Source organism: Grampus griseus (assembly GCF_964374135.1).
Source record: "Grampus griseus genome assembly, chromosome: 4".
NCBI classification, from domain to species: Eukaryota; Metazoa; Chordata; class Mammalia; order Artiodactyla; family Delphinidae; genus Grampus; species Grampus griseus.
The window spans coordinates 36,714,702-36,734,632 of NC_138997.1; the positions used below are offsets into that span (position 1 = coordinate 36,714,702).

The window sequence follows — 19,931 nt, forward strand, 5'->3', positions numbered from 1 at the left end:
AAATTGAGAAAATGGGGAGATGAAATAAACAAAAATGGTGATGGATAAAAATACTCCAGAATTGAAAAAAATATGTCTTCAAATAATGAAACATAAAGTTCGAAAGTTAATGGAAATATATAGCAGAACGTTATTAATCAAAATAAAAATTATATAGCAATATTAATATGAGAAGAAATATTTTTGGGCAAAAAGCATTATTACCATTACTTTATGATAAAAGGATCAATTCATCAGGGAGATATAAACAATTCTGAACTTTTATTCATCTAGCTGTATAGTTTCAAGTTATTCAATATAAAATATAACAAAATTATAAAGATAGATAAATCCACAAAAATTAGGAAATTTTAAGATAACTTTCTTAGAAATTATAGCTCTATCTGATGAAAATTAGGAGAAATGTAGAAGATTTGAACAGCTTGATTAACAGATTTGATCTATTGGTCATATATACAATCCCAAACCAATAATAAGTTAATAAATACTTCTTACAAGACCAAATAATTGATATCATACAAATGAATTTTTCTGACCACAATATGATAAAGGGAGAAGGTGAGGGGGGAGGGAATAACATCAAACTCACATGTTTAAAAACTAAAAATATTACATATCAATGATAGATAAAGTATAGTATCTATTTCTCTATCATCTTTCTATCTCTCTAGGGATGTATGTATGTATGTGTGTATATATGTACGTATCTATTATCTATCTGTCTCTATCTATCTATCTATCTATCATCTATCATCTATCTATCCTTAATACTTGTAGGGTAGAGTTAAAAAGGAATTGAAAGACAAATGTATACTTCTAAACAGGAATGATCAAGAATTAACTAGAACAGTTACTTCTTATATTTCTGTGGCTTGGTCATGTGGCAGCTCCTTTGCCCTACTTTATCATGGACCTCTCCCTTTGCCTGTCACATGGGTAAAAATGCTACAGTGAAAGAGGCCAATGAATGACATTCTGTTGGAAGCTTCTATTATTTTATCAATGTCTCTAAAATGCACCATAGACTCAGAACATAAATGTAGCACCAATGTTCTCATAAATGAACCTGTACATCTGCAACCATTCAGAATAATGTATTCCTATCCTAAGGTAAGTTTCAAGTGTTATATCTTGCTTCTCAGTGCTAAGTGCTAATTTATCATCATGCCTTGGCAGCAATTCAGAGATTTGGTAGCCAGTGGTTCCAAAAACTACATTCAGAATGAAGAGTAGCCTTATAAGATGATGACTCCATTTTTCTTCTTATTTAAACCTCCTGTCACTTAGCATTATATAGGAAAATTCAAACCAAGTTTCTGTTTCCAAGAAAGTAATTTTTTCAATCTAACATATGAGAAGTATTTTTTTAATATTTACTTTACCATAGCTCTTAAAAATACATCTTTTTGCTTGATAATTGATAAATGGATGGGAAACATTAAAATACATTAAGGTCAACTTTATATATAAAAATGAAACCACGTGGGATTTGGAGCCATGGAAGCATTTGAAGCAGGACAAAGACTGAGGTTCACAAACTATGAGGACCCTAAACAAGAAGGGGTCTACTAAGGCACAGTCTGGGACTGGGACTGAGGCCACTAGAGGGGCTACTTCAGGCTAAACTGAGCCTCAGGCCTTCTCTTGAGAGTGCAGTGTCTTTCCCTTATACTACACTGAAAGGAGAACATAAAGACAATCAGTTTTGTAATTCTGTGACCTTGGTGAAATCACGGGGTGTGCTGATGTTCAGGTTTCCAGCACAAGGTTGTATTTGTGAATCCTGGGCTCCATTCTCTGTATTCCTGCCTTTCAAGATGATGGAGCATCTGGCAGTCAGGGGTACTGTAAACACAGGATGCTCAGCCAATAGCCCATGTCTTGCCCAGGTTGCTTCTCTGAAGTTGCTAAGCCATCGCCACCTTGGTCAACTTATGAGAAGACGTCAACTGCTATCAATTAGGTTTCAGCACAACTGCTTCCTTATAATTCATATGTTTTGCTCCCCACTTAGGCTACAATTTCCATTGTCCATATGAATACACTTCATGCCATCACTTTTCTCAGAAACCTCCCTGGATTCCAATCCCAGAGTAAAAGCCAAAGACTTAAGATGATCCTGAAAGCTCTAAGGTACCTCTCTGAGCTCCTCACTTATTCCATCTCACGGCATTTCCACTCCTCCCAGGCATCTGCGTAGCTGCCTCTTTAACCTCCTATAAGGCCCTACACTTAGAATTACCCCTCACCAACACTTCTTACCCCTCTTCCCTGCTTTAGTCTTCTACTTAGCATGATATCTATTTTACTTATTTATCTGTCTCCTCCAGTGGAATGGAAGCATGCTCCATGAGGGCTGAGTTTTTTTCTGTTTTATCCACTGCTGAATCCTTGGGGTCTGGGTCTGAGCTTGGGAGAGAACAGACACTCTCCCAGCATTCAGCAAAGGAAAAAATGAACAATAAAGATCTGTTTATTTCTCCAACTTCTCTTTATCCTCATTTCATCCTCTTCCTATGAGAACAGACTCCTTGTTCTGCATTCATCCCCTTCCGCTCCTCTCCCCAGCCCTCGAACACAAATCCACACATTTATTGACAAGAGATAGTATTACTGAGCAACTGCTCTGTGCCAGGGACAATGTGCAATGATTTCTTACATGCTTTTGTGGTAGATACTGCTAGAATTTAAAATGTTCACATTAGGGAGCTGAGATTCACAGAGATGAAGTGAGCTTTCCCAAAGTCCCACAGCTTACAAATGGTGAAGCTACCCAGTCTCTGACTTTGGAGTCAGCATATTTACCCTCTGGGTGAGCCTGTCTCATATTAGGAGGCTATCACACCCTCTCTGGCAGTTTGGGGCTCCAGATTTTCCTCACCTCTTTATCCTGGACTCATACTCTATCTTCTGTTTGGTCATTTCCTGCTTCAGGCTGGACACTAAACTATGCAGTGCACTGTGATTGCTGGTGTGGCCAACAAAGGTCTCACTGTTGTCGCTGCTGCTGGTGGCACGACTACTTCGACCACCCACACTCCTCCGGTCACTTTTGTTTTCATAGTCCCCGGGGTGGGAAAGGTCGTCCTGTGGGGGCCCATCCAAAACGGGGTCCTCAAAGTTCCCACCGTAAAAGTCTTGTTCCGGGCAGGTGGTGGTGGAGGAGCGGCAGGAGTTGGAGTTCTCAGGGAGGGAGATTTCACAGGAGGAAGTGGACCAGGTGGCACTGTCGATGCTCTGCTTGTCGTCAAGGCTCATCACGGAGAACTGTTGGTGGACGTTGTCATAGGTGGAGAGTCTGTTGTGCTGGCCCGACTCTCCAGCTTGCTCTTTCTGCTTGTTATCCCTCAGGGTCACGTAGCCATTGGGCAGCCAGCTCATGCTGCGACCATTCACGGGGTTCCCGAGGGTATCTGTGTTCAAAATGCCCATCCGCACCGTTCCGTTCTGTACACTGTGGGTGCCCATTTTGGTACCAGACCCCTTCAGGGAAGAGGTCCTTCTGGCCTGTAAGCTCCCATTGGGAGTGGTTTGGGCTTTCTCAAGTCCTTCTGCATTACTGCTGCTGAAGGACCCATTGGTGACTATCCCACTGCCCTTATTGAAGGCGGGATTCTTTTTGACCATGAGAGGGGGGCTCCTAGAGACATCCAGTTTGTGAACGCTATTCCTTGGGCTGTTGGTTTTGCTGCCTGATAGAGCTGTGGGGGATCCGTTATCCATGTTGCTTCTCTGGGGAGATTCAGACTTGTCCCAAGAGCACCGTCTTCCAGGACTGTCTTTGGTATTATTGTTCTCCGTGTTTTGTAGCTGACCCATGGTGGCTTTCTTCTGAAGGTCATTGTTGTTGTTGCTCACTCCATCCTGGGGCTTGCTTTGAAACTCTGCATCTTTGGGGAAGAGGCGATCGTGTTTGCTAATCATCATTGACATCAACTGTTGGACCACCACAGTGCCTGGAATTGCACAGAAAACAAAATAGTATGAGTGAAACAGTTTTATTTCTTATTTTGAATGTGACTCTTAAAGAGTTATTAAAGAGTTCAGGTGAACATTCAGCATTATTATTAGCAGTGCCAAACTATATTCTTAATGATGATAATAGCAATATTATCTATAGCAATATTAACTGCTAAAATTTCTTGAGCATTTAACATGAACTATACCAAGCACTTTACTTTTGTTAGTGTAGTTGGATTTAAAAAAAAAATCTATGAATAGATACTGTTCTATCTATCACTGTCTTATGAAAGTTAAATAACTTGATCAGCATCCCAAAGCTATTAAGGAGAAAATGCAGGGCTTGAACCCAGAATTAATTAGTTCCAAAGACCAGCCTCTTCATTGTCACACATTTCTTGGAAGTTTGACATTTAATTAGGAAAAACCTTTCTTTGAGGAAGTCACTGTTATCTCTCATCAGACAATTGCCTCAAACTATCAAGACATTTGTAGTGGCATCTCAAAGTGGAACCCTATAAAATCTCTAGTGGATATATGGTCTGTCTTTATAATATAGCAAGACAATGAAGTTCCATACAACTTTTGCTCAGCATTCAAAACCTTCAGGGCATTTTAAGTGACATTAGCCAAAATGGTATAATAAAGACCTACAAGAATCCTCTCCTCCATAAAAGCAACTGACAAAAATATTCTGAATCATCATTTGCAGAACTTTGGAAATTAAAGGCTTGTTGTAATCTGGAGAGTGTTTATTAAAAAAAAAATCATTGAATCTTGGTACAGAACAGCAAGCACTGTGGTATTTTAACTCATCCTATTCCTATCCTCCTCTCTGCAGTGGCCTTGAAAACCAACAGCCCACAATCACAGTGGGAACCAGCAGTCTGGCAGCCACTGGAATGGGAAAAGCAGGGATGGAAATCCTTCAAAGTCCCATTCCCAAAGAATTGTCATTATTTTACTTGTTTGGTGGTTCCCTGGAAGACGCCACTCAAGAGGCTTGTCTTCATTTTATCTAAATAAGAATTTGACCAGGGTGAGCAACACTTTCTCAAGGCCATTTGTCAAAAACAATTAGGGGCTCTTTCATTTAAAATCATGTTTGCCTAAAGCAAGTGGATAACAGTTGAAGACAAACAATAGGCTAAACAAAAAGCTTAGAAGGAAAATCTGAGGAAAGAGACTTCCAAAGGAGGTGTTGAAAAGCTCTGCTTTATTCCTGAGAATTTAGAAGATTACATGCATGCTTAGGGTTCTGTGCATGCCTAGGGCTATATGCATGCTCAGGAAAGAACTGAGAAGTCCCCAAGCTCTCACCTCTGACGGATCTTGAGGCTCTGCACAAAAAGGATCTGAATGCTAAAGCAGAGTTGTAACCTTCCTGGCTGAGTGTTGAAAGTTTGCCCCAACATGAACACAGAGTGTCTTGGTAAAGACTGGGAAACTTATTAGCTCTAGTCTTTTAATCTTTGTTCAATCCTTAGCTGACAACTAAGTAAGCCAAGCAGAGACTTCAGTGGCCACGGATGACGAATAATATAGACTTTAGAGAATTATTTCAGAAAACTCACTAAAAAACCAAACAACAAACAGCAAAAACAACAAAGAGAGGGTAAGAATCTGATATCCAGAGTTCCCATATTATTATATTATTTAAAAAACATGCAGTTTTCAAAAAAATAATGCTACATGCAAAAAATAAACAAAGCATGGCCCATATACAAGGAAAAAAAAGGAAAAAAAAAACAGACTCTGAGGAAACCCAGACACTGTACTCACTGGTCAAAGACTTTAAATTTGCTATTTTAAATGTTTTCTAATAAATGAAGGAACCAAAGGAAAGTGAGAATAATGTTTCACCAAATATCAATAAAGAGCTTGAAAGTGTAGAAAAGAATCAAATAGATATTCTGGAGTTGAAAGGTACAATAACTGAAATGAAAAGAATCAGTAGAGGGGATCAACAGCAGACTTGAGCAGGCAGAAGAAAGAATCAGCATACCTGAAGACAACTGTGGTTACCCAGTCTGAGGAACAGAAGGAAGAGGAATAAAGACAAATGAGCAGAGCTTCAGAGACCTGTGGGACACCATCAAGCATACCAGCATAGGCGTAATGGTATCCCAGGAGGAGAGTAGAAAGAGAAATGAGCAGAAAGAATATTTGAAGAAAGAGTTGCTGGAATTTGAAGAAATTTGATGAAAAATATGAGTCTACACATTCAAGAAACTCATCAAATTCCAAGCAAGCTAAATGCAAAAGGATCCAGACCTAGATCCATCATAGTCAAACTGTCTTAAAGAGAACCTTGAGAACAGCAAGAGATAACCAACTCATGTATAATGGATTCTCAATAAGATTATCAGCTGATTTTTCATCATTCTCATTGCCAGAATTATATTATCCAGCAAACCTATGTTTCAAAAATGAGGGACAAATAAAACATTCCTAGCTAAACAAAAACAGAATTTGCCAATAGCAAATCTGCTCTAAAGAAATATCAACACTTCAGGGCATTTTAAACAAAGAGAAGACCTTCAAGAAAGAAAATAATTCTCTTACACAAATGAAAATGCTAAGGTTCTCATTTGATCCTTATATTTATATTATTCACTGTAAAGTATGATTAGAAATCAATACCTTACAAGTTTCAGATAGTAAAAATAACTCAGACAACAGTGGATAGAAAGGCTAATCTATCATAAAAAGCAGTAATATTCTTTCTAAAAATTGGTGGATTTATCAGGTTTTATGGCATATTAGCTAAAATCTCAAAATATATTTTCATATATTCCTCACTGACTTACATGCTGGGCTGCTCCCACCCCTTAAAATAGGCCACCACCACTAACTAGGCTTCTAAATTAGTTTCACAACTTTAGGTGTCCCAACCCCCTAAGAATCTTTTTAAGAATTTTATTCATATACCCACAATAAAGCAGTGTAGGCTCATGAAAGCATTAATCATCTTTGCTTTGGCTTGAACTATATTAATGTGGTGTGTTAACTGTGTTTCTTTTACCGTGTTGATAAAAGCTCCTAAGAGTAGTCTCTGATAAATAAATACAGGGAAACAAATTTTAGTTAGTAAAGGTAATATTATTTAAAATACTTAAATAAATTTGGTGAAGAAAATGATAAGTGCTTTTGACAATGAAGATATCTACTGAAATAGCTTCTAGTAGCTGTCAGAGAGTAGAAGCTTGACTTGGGATGAGGCCACTCATTAGCTTAAAGCAACACCTGGGCAAGATTTGGCTCTGAATATAATTTATAGTCAAATTCTGAATAGGAAAATATGTGTTATATTCATCTATATCCTTCACACTTCTGTAATGATTCAAAACTTCTAACATATTTAGATTAGGAATCTGCAGTTTGTTAGGTCTGATGCTGGCCAGTGCTGCTCAAACATTAATGTTCATACAAATTATCTGGAGATTCTGTTAAAATGTACATACTGAGTGGGGCATGAGATTTTACATTTCTAACCAGCCCCCAGATGACACCAACGATAACAAAATAGTAGCAATAGCAGAGCATAGAGGACCCACCACAGACAGACCTTCTGAATCAGAATTTCAGCAATATTCCCAGATTATTCCTGTGTGTGTTAGAGTTTGTGAAACTGTGTTAGGTGGAAATGTTTCACTTACATCTTCTAAATTTTCTCAGAAGGCTGTGAGATAGGACTTAACATTTTTCAGATGAGAAAATTGAGGTTCAGAGAGGTTACAGTTCTGCCCAGGGACACACAGATGATAAGTGACCAGGCTGAAATATGATGCTTCTTCATCTTCTCACTGCAAATCATGTACTTGTCCAACTATATTTCAGCTGCTGGATTTATTTATTTACTTATTTATTATTGGAGTAAAATTGCTTTACAATGTTGTTAGTTTCTGCTGTACAATGAAGTGAATCAGCTATACGTATACCCTCCCTCTTGGACCTCCCCCCCACCCCCACCATCCCACCCATCTAGGTCATCATGGAGCACCGAACTGAGCTCCCTGTGTTATACAGCAGGTTCCCGCTAGCTATCTATTTTACGTAGTGTATTTATCTCAAACCTAAACTCCCAATTCGTCGCACCCTCCCTTCCCCCCGCCCTGTGTCCATATGTCCATTCTCTATGTCTGCGTCTCTATTCCTGCCTACAAATAGGTTCATCTGTACCATTTTTCTACATTCCACATATATACGTTAACATACAATATTTGTTTTTCTCTTTCTGGCTTACTTCACTCTGTATGACAGACTCTAGGTCCATCCACATCTCTACAAATGACCCAATTTCGTCCCTTTTTATGGCTGAGTAATATTCCATTGTTTATATGTACCACATTTTCTTTTTCCTTTCATCTACTGTTGGACATTTAGGTTGTTTCCATGTCCTGGCTATTGTAAATAGTGCTGCAGTGAACACTGGGGTACATGTGACCTTTTGAATTATGGTTTTCTCACAGTATATGCCCAGTAGTGGGATTGATGGGTCACATGGTAGCTCTCTTTTTAGTTTTTTAAGGAACTTCCATACTGTTCTCCATAGTGGCTCTATCAATTTACATTCCCACCAACAGTGCAAAAGGGTTCCCTTTTCTCCACACCCTCTCCAGCATTTATTGTTTGTAGATTTTTGGATGATGGCCATTCTGACCGGTGTGAGGTGATACCTCATGGTAGTTTTTATTTGCTGCACTAATAATTATTTGCATCACTAATAATTAGTGATGTTGAGCATCTTTTCATGTGCCTCTTGGCCATCTGCATGTCTTCTTTGGTGAAATGTCTATTTAGGTCTTTTGCCCCCTTTTTAATTGGGTTCTTTGTTTTTCTGATATTGAGCTCCATGAACTGTTTGTATATTTTGGAGATTAATCCTTTGTCCATCGCTTCATTTGCAAATATTTTCTCCCATTCTGAGGGTTATATTTTCATCTTGTTTATGGTTTTCTTTGCTGTGCTAAAACTTTTAAGTTTAATTAGGTCCTATTTGTTTATTTTTATTTTCATTACTCTAGGAAGTGGGTCAAAAACGATCTTGCTGTGGTTTATTTCAAAGAGTGCTTTTCTTATGTTTTCCTCTAAGACTGTTATAATGTCTGGTCTTAAATTTAGGTCTGTAATCCATTTGGAGCTTATTTTTATGTATGATGTTAGATATCACAAAAACAGAAAATTACAGACCAATATAACTGATAAACATAGATGCAAAAATCCTCAACAAAAAACTAGCAAGCAGAATCCAACAACAAATTAAAAGGATCATACACCATGATCAAGTGGAATTTACACCAGGAATGCAAGGATTCTTCAATATATGCAAAGCAATCAATGTGATATACCATATTAACAAATTAGGAAATAAAAACCATATGATCATTTCAATAGATGAAGAAAAATATATTGACAAAATTCAACACCCAAAGGCACAGGGAGGTCAATTTGATGCTTTGCGACCACAAAGAGGGGTGGGATAGGGAGGGTGAGAGGAAGACACAAGAGGGACAGGATATGGGGATATATGTATACATATAGCTGATTCACTTTGTTATACAGCAGAAACTAACACAACATTGTAAAGCAATTATACTCCAATAAAGATGTTTAAAAAACAGACTCTACAGAAAACGAGCATAGAGGGAACCTACCTCAACATAATAAAAGCCGTATATGACAAACCCACAGCAAATACTCAATGGTGAAAAACTGAAAGCATTTCCACTAAGATCATCAACAAGACAAGGATGTCCACTCTCACCCCTCTTATTCAACATAGATTTGGAAGTCCTGGCCATGGCAATCAGAGAAGAAAAAGAAATAAAAGGGAATTCCGCACCACCAAACCAGCTTTACAACAAATGCTAAAGGAACTTCTCTAGGCAGGAAACACAAGAGAAGGAAAAGAACTACAATAACAAACACAAAACAATTAAGAAAATGGTAATAGGAACATATATATTGATAATTACCTTAAATGTAAATGGATTAAATGCCCCAACCAAAAGACATAGACTGGCTGAATGGATACAAAAAAAGACCTGTGTATATGCTGTCTACAAGAGACCACTTCAGACCTATAGACACATACAGACTGAAAGTGAGGGGATGGAAAGAGATATTCCATGCAAATGGAAATCAAAAGAAAGCTGGAGTAGCAATTCTCATATGAGACAAGATGGACTTTAAAACAAAGATATTACAAGAGACAAAGAAGGACACTACATAATGATCAAGGGATCAATGCAAGAAGAAGATATAACAATTGTAAATATATATGCACCCAACAGAGGAGCACCTCAATACATAAGGCAAATACTAACAGCCATAAAAGAGGAAATCGACAGTAACACAATCATAGTAGGGGACATTAACACCCCACTTTAACCAATGGACAGATCATCCAAAATGAAAATAAATAAGGAAACACAAGCTTTAAATGATACATTAAACCAGATGGACTTAATTGATATTTATAGGACATTCCATCCAAAAACAACAGAATAAACTTTCTTCTCAAGTGCTCATGGAACATTCTCCAGGACAGATCATATCTTGGTTCACAAATCAAACCTTGGTAAATTTAAGAAAATTGAAATTGTATCAAGTATCTTTTCCGACCACAATTCTATGAGAGTAGATATCAATTACAGGAAAAAATCTGTAAGAAATACAAACACATGGAGGCTAAACAATACACTACTTAATAACCAAGACATCACTGAAGAAATCAAAGAGGAAATCAAAAAATACCTAGAAACAAATGACAATGGAGACACGACAACTGAAAACCTATGGGATGCAGCAAAGGCAGTTATAAGAGGGAAGTTTATAGCAATACAATCCTACCTTAAGAAACAGGAAACATCTCAAATAAACAACCTAAACTTGCACCTAAAGCAATTAGAGGAAGAAGAACAAAAAAAACCCCCAAAGATAGCAGAAGGAAAGAAATCATAAAAATCAGATCAGAAATAAATGAAAAAGAAATGAAGGAGACAATAGCAAAGATCAATAAAACTAAAAGCTGGTTCTTGAGAAGATAAACAAAATTGATTAACCATTAGCCAGACTCATCAAGAATAAATGGGAGAAGACTCAAATCAACAGATTTAGAAATGAAAGTGGAGAAGTAACAACTGACACTGCAGAAGTACAAAGGATCATGAGAGATTACTACAAGCAACTCTATACCAATAAAATGGATAACTTGGAAGAAATTGACAAATTCTTAGAAATGCACAACCTGCTGAGACTGAACCAGGAAGAAATAGAAAATCTGAACAGACCAATCACAAGCCCTGAAATTGAAACTGTGATTAAAAATCTTCCAACAAACAAAAGCCCAGGACCAGAGGGCTTTACAGGCAAATTCTATCAAACATTTAGAGAAGAGTTAACACCTATCCTTCTCAAACTCTTACAAAATATAGCAGAGGGAGGAACACTCCCAAACTCATTCTATGAGGCCACCATCACCCTGATACCAAAACCAGACAAAGATGTCACAAAGAAAGAAAACTACAGGCCAATATCACTGATGAACATAGATGCAAAAATCCTCAACAAAATACTAGCAAACAGAATCCAACAGCACATTAAAAGGATCATACACCATTATCAAGTGGGGTTTATCCCAGGAATGCAAGGATTCTTCAATATACACAAATCAATCAATGTGATATACCATATTAACAAATTGAAGGAGAAAAACCATATGATCATCTCAATCGACACAGAGAAAGCTTTCGACAAAATTCAACACCCATTTATGATAAAAAGCCTCCAGAAAGTAGGCATAGAGGAAATTTTCCTCAACATAATAAAGGCCATATATGACAAACCCACAGCCAACATCGTTGTCAATGGTAAAAAACTGAAACCATTTCCACTAAGATCAGGAACAAGACAAGGTTGTCCACTCTCACCACTATTATTCAACATAGTTTTGGAAGTTTTAACCACAACAATCAGAGAAGAAAAAGAAATAAAAGGAATCCAAATTGGAAAAGAAGAAGTAAAGCTGTCACTGTTTGCAGATGACATGATACTATACATAGAGAATCCTAAAGATGCTACCAGAAAACTGCTAGAGCTAATCAATGAATTTGGTAAAGTAGCAGGATACAAAATTAATGCACAGAAATCTCTGTCATTCCTATATACTAATGATGAAAAATCTGAAAGAGAAATTAAGGAAACACTCCCATTTACGACTGCAACAAAAAGAATAAAATAGCTAGGAATAAACCTACCTAAGGAGACAAAAGACCTGTATGCAGAAAACTATAAGACACTGATGAAAGAAATTAAAGATGATACAAACAGATGGAGAGATATGCCATGATCTTGGATTGGAAGAATCAACATTGTGAAAATGATTATACTACCTAAAGCAATCTAGAGATTCAATCCAATCCCTATCAAACTACCACTGGCCTTCTTCACAGAATTAGAACAAAAAATTTTACAATTTGTATGGAAACATAAAAGGCCCCGAATAGCCAAAGCAATCTTGAAAAAGAAAAATGGAGCTGGAGGAATCAGGCTACCTGACTTCAAACTATACTACGGTCTAGTTTGGTATCTGTATAAAAACAGAAATATAGATCAATGGTACGGGATAGAAAGCCTAGAGATAAACTCACACACACACACGGTCACCTAATTTATGACAAAGGAGCCAAGAATAAACAATGGAGAAAGAGACAACCTCTTCAATAAGTGGTGCTGGGATAACTGGACAGCTACATGTAAAAGAATGAAATTAGAACAGCTGCTGGATTTAAAACTGTAGTAAAAATAAGTAAACTCGGTGTTGTTCTAATAAGAAACTAAATAAAAGACAACTATCTACTGAATCATCAATTATGATGGAGTTATGGAAGAAAAAAGACTGAATGAAATTAATGGTATTCTATATCTATCTTTTCTCTTTTAGTAACTTCTGAGCTTTCCCCATCACTGGAATATTAACATGTGAAACATCACTGCTTTTTTTTTTTTACATATTAATAAAAACAATGTATTTATTTTTTTAAAAACAATCGAAGGAGAAGAGGTACACTGTTCACATTTTTGCAAATACTTTTAATATTTTTAAGACCGACTTATGGATGATAACTGGATTTAATATTTTTAAGACTGGCTTGTAGAAAACTGGATTGTCATATCAATTATGTAGCAATTTAGAAACATCACTGCTTTTTATCACAGTTGTGAACTGTGTGAGGCATTTAATTAATTGAAGAGAGATATCCTCAAGGTCTCCATGATGAAATGTGTGAAGAACTATGCCAGTGTATACCTGCCACGATTATAGAGTGAGTGTCAGATCCCTAGAGATTTAGAAATATATTTCTATTACCTTGGAAGGCTTTGCTTTCATCTAGTTTCCAGAATAGTAAATGGCAATCATTTCTTGCAAAGTGACTTCCTTTCAATTTTTATAGCCATTTAGGACAGACTAGCCTGGTAGTAATAATGATGTATGTGTCATTATATGCACTATCTTTTTTTCCTTTTTATTCTCCCCTCTCTGTCATTCTCTTCCTTAGAATGCTAATAAGAAACATGAAGCCGAAATAAATGAGGTCAGAGTGGTTATAATCACCTGTCCATTCTGAAGAGTCCAAGCAGATTTGGGAGTCCCACTGGACTACATGTTCCAACAATTCCCCAGGCTCATATAATTTTATACAGGTTGAACTTAAATACCATATTATGGGACACTTTTTTCATAAGAACTGGATAAGAATTCAATTTTCCTTTGAAGGTACCTAGGCACTTTAAAATACATATGTATGGCAACATTCTATTGAAATGTAGATTCAGGTTGTATTTTTTGCAATACATTACCTTGTACATGTCTCATTTTGCACATGTACAAGATATCTGTGAGGTATATGATAAATTTGGACAAATGACAGTCCTTTAATCACCACCTAATCATTATATAGATAATTCCCTTGTGCCCCTTTGTAGCCAATCCACTATCCATGGCAACCACTGATTTGCTTTCTGTCACTACAGTTTTTTCTTTTCTAGAATTTCATATAAATGCAATTATACAGTATGAAGTCTTTTGTGTCTAGGCATTATTCACTTAGCATAATGCTTTTGTTATTTATCCATATTGTTATCCATGTATCAGTAGTTCATTCTTTTTATTGCTGAGTAGAATTCCATTTCATGGATGTATCAAAATTTGTTCATCTATTCAGTAATTGAAGGACAATTGATCAGTCTTCAGATTGGAGATATTATGGATAAAGTTGACATAAACATTGACTATAAGTCTTAGGGGAACATATGTTTTCTTTTTTAGCACACTGCTTTAATTTGGAAAAAATATCTTTAAATTCTGTTGGACTTTTTTTGCTATACAGTTAGGGGTTTGAAGATAAGTTGGAGTTTTTTACATTTATAGGATTTATTTTGATCCATGTCCTTTTTTTTTTTTTTTTTTTTTTTGCGGTACGCGGGCCTCTCACTGTTGTGGCCTCTCCTGTTGCAGAGCACAGGCTCCGGACGCGCAGGGTCAGCGGCCATGGCTCACGGGCCCAGCCGCTCTGCTGCATGTGGGATCTTCCCAGACCGAGGCACGAACCCATGTCCCCTGCATCGGCAGGTGGACTCTCAACCACTGCGCCACCAGGGAAGCCCGATCCATGTCCTTTTGAATTGCATAGTTTCTAATGTGAAACCTTTAGAGCAGTTTTAGGTTTTTAACAGTTTTAGATTCCATTGATGAACCGATATTGACACATTATTATTATTACTAACTAAAGTCCACAGTTTATATTAGAAATCACTCTTCGTGAGATCTGGGTTTTGACAAATGCATAATATCATGTATCCACCATTACAGTATCATATAGAACAATGTTTCATGGCCCTAAAAATCCTTTGTGCTCCAACTATTCCTCCTTTTCTTCCCCAAATCTCTATTGAATCATTGGGATTTCTTTTAAAAACTTTATATAGAGACTGTAACTTTTAACATTATCACCAAGGTAATACCTTTCTGAGGTCTCGATACAATGTCTCAATGTCAGGGTTTTCTACTCTGGTTGTGGGAAACACAATTATTTCAAGCTTGGTGTAAGGCCCAGGAATGGCTCAGAGTACTGATTTCTGGTACTCTCTCCCAGAAAGCAGTGTAGAGTCCTCTAGTGCAAGCATAAATCAATTCTTAGGCAAAGACTTGAGGAATACCCTCTGCAGATCTCTGAACAATCTCTATGTCTAGTTCTCTCTTTTCTGCTGCTTAATGAGTTTTCCATCTTCTAACCTTACTCTTTCAGCTCAGCAAGACCTGCACATCAACAGTACTACTGATGGCCACAGGTAAGAAAAGTACTCAAGCAGTGAGGCCTGCTGGAAATAAACAGAAGTAACAGTTCATTGTGAAAAAGAATTTGAGGCATTTTGTAATATAGAAAACAAGAATTTCTTCATGTTTAACCCAAGGTAAATAAGCAGCATTATCTTACAAAGGCCCATATTTTCTGCCTCTTGAAATTCGTCAAATAAAACCAGAATTAATAAAAATACATTAACTTAAAATAGTAACTATTTGAATTTTCTGAAAATTGCATTGGACTCAAAAAGTGAATTAGATTTTTTCCCATTTTTGTGTGATATTTTGCAGATGACTTATGGAAGTTCCACTTATTCTTATAAAACTCCTAAGGAATCGTTTGGTAAGTTATGTTTAGTAAACTCCAAAAAAAATGTCTGACTCCCAAAGAGGAGTTTTTGTATTTGAAGAACTTGAGTTCATGAATGGAGTTACCATGGATTCACTTATTTCCCTAGTTTCCTCATAGGAGAATAGATTCAAGACAACAAAGAGACAGTTCTATTGATGAGGGTGTAAGATAATAATTTACGTACCCTCCATAATGGTCAAAGGATCTTCCACTTTGGGGCGCAGGATATTAGGGCCAAAGACAGTAGCCAAGTTCTGCACACTCATTTTGTTAATTCCTGAATAGGACTGTACTTCATCCAAGAACCTGTTGGGTGCAAGAGTATGAACAAAACACAATGGGATCAAACTTGTTAGTGGAAGAAAATGGGTTATCAGGAAATTTATGAAGTGGAGTACATTCAAAGATGATTATGGACACAAAATTCGTTAGGAATTCAAACATCTCTCTGTCAAATGTGCAGAATGTATATTGCAAATTATTAAGGATCAAACTCATAAGGGATCATATCAAATATCTGCTCTGGCTTGGCTTGGCTTGGTTTCCCTGTCAGTCACAGGAACAAGAGTGTTTGGATAATGCTAATGTGGACTTGAGATTCAAGAATATGAATTTCTTTCCAATCCCTAAATAAAATATTAAATTTATATATATATTTAATTCAAGAACTATAAATAAGATTGTCTGGTACAATCTCTTATTTCAGAGAGGAGGAATCAACTCTCTTTGTGGAGTAATTTGTGAGCTTCGAATTTATAGTCTATTAAAAAATGAGATCAAACATGGTTTAAAATAAAACCTCAGTTCTACTGATATGAAAAATTGCAAGCACAAATTGTTTTAACTTGTTAGGTGCTAACGAATTAGAGGCATGAAATAGCCCTTTCCCCAAATGATTTTTTTTTAAAACATCTTTATTGGAGTATAATTGCTTTACAATGGTGTGTTAGTTTCTGCTTTATAACAAAGTGAATCAGTTACACATATACATATGTTCCCATATCTCTTTCCTGTTGCATCTCCCTCCCTCCAACCCTCCCTATCCAACCCCTCTAGGTGGTCACATAGCACTGAGCTGATCTCCCTGTGCTATGCGGCTGCTTCCCACTATCTCCAAATGATTTTAATAGCAGAGATTGTTTTTGTAATTTTTCAGCTTTTCTTCATTTCCCATCCCCTCTTTGTTTCTACAAGAACTTCTATTAATTCATGGCTTACTGTAAGGCCAACTGGCCCGAGGCAGGGGAACACAATCAGATTCACAGGTTGCATCAGACCGAAACTCTCCGGACCACCCAGTTCCAGAAACTGACCTGGAGACTTTCCGGACCACCCAGTTCCAGGAACTGACCTGGGGACTTTGCACCCGGCCCAGCCTTCCTGCCTTTCGAGGAGCGGGACTAACGGTCCCCCAGGATACCGGAAAAGACCACCAAATAAGGAATACCCTGCGCCCTCCCAGATTCACCACACCCCTTTCCCTTCTTCCCCTATAAAATCTTGCCCAACCCTCGCCCGGGTGCAACTTCTCTGGCCCCTTTCTCTCCGACCAGTGAACCTCGCCCCGGGAGCGCTCCCTAATAAAGCTCACTTGAAGCTTTCCTCTGTTTCGCGGTGCCATTTGTTAAGATCCGACCTTACACTTACTAATTGTACTAATGAGACAAAGAAGTGATGAAAAAAGTTTTAACCTATTTTATGTGTTATTTAAAATAATATATTTTATTATGTGTCAGTCGTGCTAACTTATTAAACTCTCAAAGCATCTCTGTAAGGTAAATACCATTATCTCCATTTTACAGGTTAGACACATGAGGCACCAGAGAGGTAAGAATCTTCTCCAAGAACACAGAGTTTGCAGAGCTGAGATCTGAATCCAGGTAATCTGACGCTAGATTCTGAACTCTTGATTACTATACCATGAGTTTTTAAAAAGGTGCTGTTTGGGAATCCCCTGGTGGTCCAGTGTTAGGACTCCATGCTTTCACTGCCGTTAAGATCCCACAAGTGTGGCCAAAAATAAAAATTAAAAAGTGCCTATTTCCACATGTTCACTACTGTTATACAGCCTAATTATAGCAAAACTGAAGGGCAAAAAGTCAAACTACTATTTCTTATTTGAAATAGCTGAAATTAAAAGTCTGCTTTAAATGTGTTAAGAGAAGTTAAGGTTTTCTATTGTGGAGATAAAGACTTGCAATACTGTTCTCCAAAAAGCCTTTTTCCCTTTTACTTAAGAGACTGTCATCCTTTTCTTATCCACTACAATAGCTTGAATTAGTTCAAAAACTTGGGATGGAACCCTTCTATGTTAATAAGTCTATCTTATCTGTGAAACTATTTCTTGCTTTTTCAAATTCTGAAACCTAAGGTCTTGTTTGTTTCCTGAATGCTAACCATCACCAGAAAAAGTATGGCAGGAGGTTCTGGAATTCCTACTCAATTACAGTTGACAATGAACTCCACAGTGTCTGGCATGAGTCTTAAACTCCATAGTTCCCAGTCAGCTGTACATTTATCTAATCATGACGCAAAAAACACATGTAAATGATGCACTGTACTGAATTAAAAATTTTAATTTTATTTAAAAATGGACTGGGAAGCTATCGTTTAAAATACTTTACAATGACCTGTAGTGCCAATCATTAATCTCTTTATTTAAATTTAATATGTTTCATGTAAATCAACTATACTCCAATAAAATTAAAAAAAATAAATTTAATATGTTTCAATAGTACATACTTGATTTCTTAAATAGGGGCACAGACATGGTACATAGCATCCCTGACATTAAACATGGTCATTGAGAGAGAGCTTTATGAAGCACAATTATTATTCTAGCAGAATTGAGTTACGATGTTTTTTCAATGAGTCTTGAGAGAAATGGAAAAAATTAATATTAGCATTCACTATATGTATAAATGTATAGGTATATAAAATTTTAAAATATACTTTAATTTTTAAAACAGCTGTGTGAAATATGTGTTTTCACTACCTTTTTACCTATTAGGATCTTTAGTCTCAAAGAGGATAAGAAAATTGCATAAAGACACGTAAGTAGTCAGTGGTAGAATCTGGACTCCTGGGCAGATCTTTCTCATGCCAGGATACACGCTCCTTCTGTTAAACAATGGTACATGGTACAATTATAAACAACCTGGATGGAAGTTCAAAGCAACATATCTTTAATATGTAGAGGCCAGAGAGACTTCAGAAACAGCAAATTACTAAATCAAACAATTTTAGTGCTCAGAGAAACTTTTGAAAACACCTTGTCAAGGGTTTCCCTGGTGGCTCAGTGGTTAAGAATCCCCCTGCCAATGCAGGGGACACGGGTTCAAGCCCTGGTCTGGGAAGATCCCACATGCCGCGGAGCAACTAAGCCCATGTGCCACAACTACTGAAGCCCGTGCACCCTAGATCCCGTGCTCCGCAACAAGAGAAGCCACCTTGATGAGAAGCCCACGCACCGCAATGAAGAGTAGCTCCCACTAGCCGCAGCTAGAGAAAGCCCACGGGCAGCAACGAAGACCCAACACAGCCAAAAATAAATAATAAATAAATAAATTTATTTAAAAAAAGATCACCTTGTCAAACCTCAGTTTTATAGAGGCCAACACTGGAGGTCAGAGCAGTTAAGTGATTTTTATTCACTGTCAAAAGTAAATTAGTGTCAGGCTAAATACAGTCTTCTTAAATTTAGTTTTGTCTTTTTTTTTAAATTATTTTTGGCTGTGCTGGGTCCTCGTTTCTGTGCGAAGGCTTTCTCTAGTTGTGGCAAGCGGGGGCCACTCTTCATCGCGGTGCACGGGCCTCTCACTATGGCGGCCTTGTTGCGGAGCACAGGCTCCAGACGCACAGGCTCAGTAGTTGTGGCTCACGGGCCCAGTTGCTCCGCGGCATGTGGGATCCTCCCAGACCAGGGCTCGAACCCACATCCCCTGCATTAGCAGGAGGATTCTCAACCACTGCGCCACCAGGGAAGGCCTAGTTTTGTCTTTAGGACAATTCTTACCTGCAAATATACTTGAGAAGGTTGTAATTGACCACTGGCAAGCTCTTCACCTGCTTTGCTAATCCTTTAACACCCTGAATATAAAGAAGAGAATAAATGTTATCTAAGTGTTGGCCTTGGAATTAAAGCACATGGAAAATGGGCATACAGCCTTTTTTTTTTTTTTTTTTTAGTTAGTTTCACATATTACCAGTGAAGGATACTGTCTTGAAAACTTGCCACTATCACAGAAAACA

The 19,931-nt window shown here is 37.4% G+C and overlaps 1 protein-coding gene across 6 annotated transcripts in view; it reads right to left on the reverse strand.

Moving 5' to 3' along the window:
* The window catches only part of ARHGAP24 (Rho GTPase activating protein 24), a 507,712-nt gene that overhangs the window by 4,003 nt on the left and 483,778 nt on the right, over positions 1–19,931 (reverse strand). For all 6 annotated transcript variants that reach the window (XM_082653461.1, XM_082653465.1, XM_082653462.1 and 3 more), the window contains 3 exons: positions 19,696–19,769; positions 15,865–15,986; positions 2,882–3,956 (listed from right to left, as the gene is read on the reverse strand). In XM_082653461.1, coding sequence (XP_082509587.1) covers positions 2,882–3,956; positions 15,865–15,986; positions 19,696–19,769 — 1,271 coding nt within the window. The remainder of the gene's footprint in view (positions 1–2,881; positions 3,957–15,864; positions 15,987–19,695; positions 19,770–19,931) is intronic.